Source organism: Opisthorchis viverrini, assembly GCF_000715545.1.
Source record: "Opisthorchis viverrini unplaced genomic scaffold opera_v5_128, whole genome shotgun sequence".
NCBI classification, from domain to species: Eukaryota; Metazoa; Platyhelminthes; class Trematoda; order Opisthorchiida; family Opisthorchiidae; genus Opisthorchis; species Opisthorchis viverrini.
Window position 1 is genome coordinate 442976 of NW_008751782.1, and position 4555 is coordinate 447530.

General features: G+C 44.0%; 1 protein-coding gene across 1 annotated transcript in view; it reads right to left on the reverse strand.

The window, feature by feature from the left end:
• Nucleotides 1-2491, reverse strand: part of T265_06196 (hypothetical protein) — a gene marked incomplete at both ends in the record, with an annotated part of 34796 nt that extends 32305 nt beyond the window's left edge. The window contains one exon of the mRNA XM_009171404.1: nt 2358-2491. Within this exon, the coding sequence (XP_009169668.1) occupies nt 2358-2451 (94 nt within the window). The remainder of the gene's footprint in view (nt 1-2357) is intronic.
• Nucleotides 2492-4555: the final 2064 nt, after the last annotated feature.

Here is a 4555-nt window from a genome sequence, read left to right on the forward strand (position 1 = left end):
GATCAGCACACAGCTGAAGCAATCATTCCCCATTGTCCGTACGTACCGAGTCCAGTCCATGTCGACCTCATGCTCCAAAGGCATTCGTTCACATATATCAAGTATGCAGATAACAGCCTTGAGGGAGAGGCTTGTCGGCAGGCTTTTCTTGGTCTGGTTGTGAAGTCATCGCAATGCGATTATGATAACCTAAATGGTTCTGCCTCACGGTACTGCATGCCTTTCGAACCTGCGGCGTGAAGTTCTGCTGCAATACTGGGTGGGCTCGAACTCTAACGTCGTGCTTGCGGATGAGCCGACTTAGGTAGTAGACACATTTGTCTACCTGGGAAGCTGTATCGGCCCTGTAAGGCATTGCCGAAAATATCTCTACCCAGATTGGGAAGGCCAGAGCGCTTTTGGCGGAACTGCATCACCTGTGGCGTAGGCGTGGCATCAGCTTAGTCGTCAAGGGTCGAGTTTACAATTCTATGGTGCGCTCCATATTATTATACGGGCCAGAAACTGGGCGACTGCGCTCTGAAGACATCAAAAACCTTCAATTTTGACCGCTGATACCTGTGGAGCATTGCCCGAGCCTGGTGGGAACACCGGATCTGTAATGCTGAAATAGGTCGAATGGTTTTTGGAGATGGCTCGCCCATGATAGATGAACTGATCACACCACATAGGTTGCGCTGGATTGGTCACGTGCGCCATATAACAGGTAAACAAATTTGTCTACGTCAATTAGGTAGTATGTAAGCATGAAGTTTTGGGCTCGACCTCATCGACACTCCGCAAATTTGAAGTGCGTACCGAAACGTGGCGCTGAATCACTTGGATTTAAAATGAAGGATCCGAACTAAGGAGAGCAACATCGGTCGCATGCTAAATGTCTATCAGCGAACGCCCCGGGACTGGTGCCATCCCGGTTCTGAAAGCGATCACAATAATTTCAAGGAGCATTACATTAACGAAGTAGGAGGAAGGTGAGGAGAAGGTAGTCTCGTCTATTACACTGGAAGTGGTGAACTTAGGCGAAAGCTTGTTGTACACCCATTCCACATCCCAAGAGTCGACTTAATTGTCACAGCTGGCGATATTTCATCTTTTGAATTATATGGTGAATAGTTTCCCAGTGGGTGCCCCCATTCCCGACGTAGGCCATGCAGCTGGTTTTCACTAGTCAAATGCTTGAAGAAGGCGCGCTACTCCACAGCTGAGATCATCACGCAGCATCCTCTTCATGTTGTACCTTCTGCATCCTGATACCCGTTCAAACGTGGTACCATCTTATATCGTACTTAAAGGCATAACTGTGCGTACTCATTGATCTTACTTAATTTGGCACTCACATTCTCTCACTTTTGTTTCATTTACCTTGATCGACCTCCACCAACAAAGTCTTGCCTTAAGTGACCAAAGCCAAATGGCTGACTACTTACTTTGCCTTAAGTGACCAAAGCCAAATGGTTGACTACTTTCCAACTGCACTACTTTAACCAAGCCTCCTTTGTTAGAACTGTCCACCGTGGCTTTGAACACATCCTAACAGCTCATATGGCCTATTTGGTTTATCCCGGTTGACTTCGTTCTCCTTAACAAGCATGCTGATTTTGTTGCACACTAGGTAGAACGTCTGAGCACATGCCTTTTTGTGGCATACCCCGCATTTTACTGAGTCACCTCCTGAGGGATTAACGGCCGCAACCACGAATATCACTATTACCACAACTTTTCGGCTTTTCATTTTTGGGACCTATGAAGATCTCACGAGAGATTTCGTAGGATTTTAATAATAAATATAACCTTATATTGGTTTACGTGCATTGCAACGGCGTTTTTCACTGTTTGTTCCAGTTGTACTCCGTCTTGGTCTAAGGTGCGTTTTTTTAAATATAATCCCCGGTGACTCAGCCTCTACATGCACGTGATGCGAGTGTTGTTGATACAAATCAGTGACACCTAATGCGACTATGTGTAACCATATCGTCGCAAATGAGGTATTTATCGTGCAGGTCCCATTTGTATGGGACAAACCAACAAGAGACCGTTTACAAGGCTGTGGTAATAGCATCAGCCCGCAACCACACTACTGCCCTTCTTATTCAGCTCTGAATAGAGATAAAAATCTTCAAGAACGAAGTTGACAAATCCTAATATATGGACCTGAGGATTTTAAATTTTTTTAGTGCTCTCTCTGCGAAGTTTTGATTCAAAACAATTGCCTACATTTTATACGCTATTAAATTTGAAAACTTTTTCTTCAGAGGATCGCATGTGCATATCCTGTGACAGGTTAACTTTCACGCTTCTATTGGCTTTACTACCTGATTCGAACTGAAGCATGCAACCGTTTTTAACAAATAACTTACAAACGTAATACCCAGCGAACCCGGCTACCTTCGCACGGAATAGTGGGTCCAAGTAATCTGGAGTAGATAAGTATACGTAGAAATAATTGACCATCCTGTCCGATGGGACCAACAATGTAGGCTATGAACCCGAATCAAGTGATTGGCTGTATCAACCTCATTGCTCCAATTGGCTTAGCGATTCATAACCGATGACGGTAGACAGGCCCAACGGATTCTGCAGGCGCACACAGTAAATGTCATTCAAAAAATGAAAATACTGGCAAAACTAAAAACCCATGGTGAGTGATTTGTCATCAGGATCACGGGTATCGGAGCCTTCTTGTGGAATATGTAAGTCAGTAGCCTCATCGTTGTCTTCGGTGGGCAGTGTGAAAATAGGGTTGATGATCACTGTAAATGATCAGTACTGAAGTTGCATATAATTGTCCTGTTGGGATAAATAAATCCATAGCGGGATTAAACCTCATCTATTTGAAACAACCAGGGCTATATACAGATTAAAACCAATGTCAGATATTGAGAAGCGAATGAAAATTTCACGGTGTTTTCCTTCCACATATTTCGTCCACGCTTTTAAGATCTTCTGCCCGTTTGCAACGTTTCTCGTTTTCATCTTTTGTTTTTCATGCTGCCTTTGTTTTTGGTTACATGGATCGCAACCAACATGTGGATTGCGCTGTGAGGCAAAGCAGACTGCTGCACATGAGTACCTGGGCCTTTAGTCCACTGCCGTCTACCGAACGGACCTCAGTGATATTAACGACCTTGGGTTTCACGGGCTAGAGGTGCATAATGTCATTCTTGGAGACGGATGGGCTGGTTCTACTGGATTAAATCTAACAAGAATTGTCGATCTAGAGATGGCCCAAGTCTCGCTTTTGAAATCTTAGATGCTTGAACGCTTTTCCAATCGTCAGATCAACGTTTTCCGCCCAGTTAAGGCTTCTGTAGATGAGCATCACTTGTTCGCTATTGTAATCCAATGGAGTACCAACCAAATGGTAGGTGTATGCCTGTTTAGATGATATCATGTTACTGAGTGCTGAGAATTATCCTTGGACGTCAAAGAAGAAAGTTCAGGTTATTCTGAGTTCAGTGCTGAGGACTGAGGCGCATATTTTGATGCCATCAACATGGGCTGACCAGGATAAGCGAGATAATGTGTTAAAGGTTTTCTTGAGCATTTAGTAGTTTGGGACAAGGAACATGTCCCTTACGGATTCCAAAATATTCTTGCTTCGTATCAGGTTGCCGCCTGAGCCAATTATCAATATTCCTTCGTCAGACATCTCTAGATTTCCTGAAGAGAAGGTGCCATGAGTTTTCTCTTGAGTTGAAATTACTCAACGGCAAGCAATGATCTGCTTCTGAAAATTTTCTCAGACTGCCCTCTTGTTCTTGTTTGTTCGTGGCGCTTGACCTACAGGTTACAAAAGTGTGACCACTGCCAAAATGATAATTGATGTTTCTTGGAAAACTGGTTGCGAGTGAAAGTATACAATGAATTGGCGGCCGCAACAACGAATAGTTTTGGACATATTGGAAGCATCTGGTGGCCAGTTGTTATCTGGTGCCCGTCTGCTCCCATATGTGTGATGGGTTTGGACACGATGTCGACGCCAGTGCGGCAAAGTTTGCTAGATGACAAGACAAAATGACGGTGTTTCGGTGAGTCTTTCGCTAGGCGGGCAGTGGAACATCGGAATTAAGCCTGAAAAATAACGAAAATGAGTTCATTTTCTGGAAAGACGTTCCAATTTTCAGAAAAAACCCTCTGTGCAGAAAGTTGAGAGTTACTTTACCATGGGGCATTTATATGTATATTCGCTCCAGCCAGGAGGCAATATGATCTACCTCACGATTTTTAGGCTTTGTTTCAAGCAGTCTCTAATGGTAAGCTTGACGTCCATTCAGCTTCATTGTTGCACTGGCATGACTCCGCATGTTGTTGGTTTGAGTTCAGAGAGGTTTGTTGAGAAGTCGACAATAGCCCGGATTCCACCCTTCACAAAATCCGAGATGTCGACAGAATAACAAAAGGATAATTATGTGACGTTTGTGCGTACAGCTGGCAAAAAATCAGCAAATCTGCTTTAAGTAGCCGCACAATAAATGCAGCGAGTAATCCCGATAAAACGCGCAAAAGTTGATAAATCAGAAGCTGATAATTCAAGCTCAGATGGCAGCTAGTACGC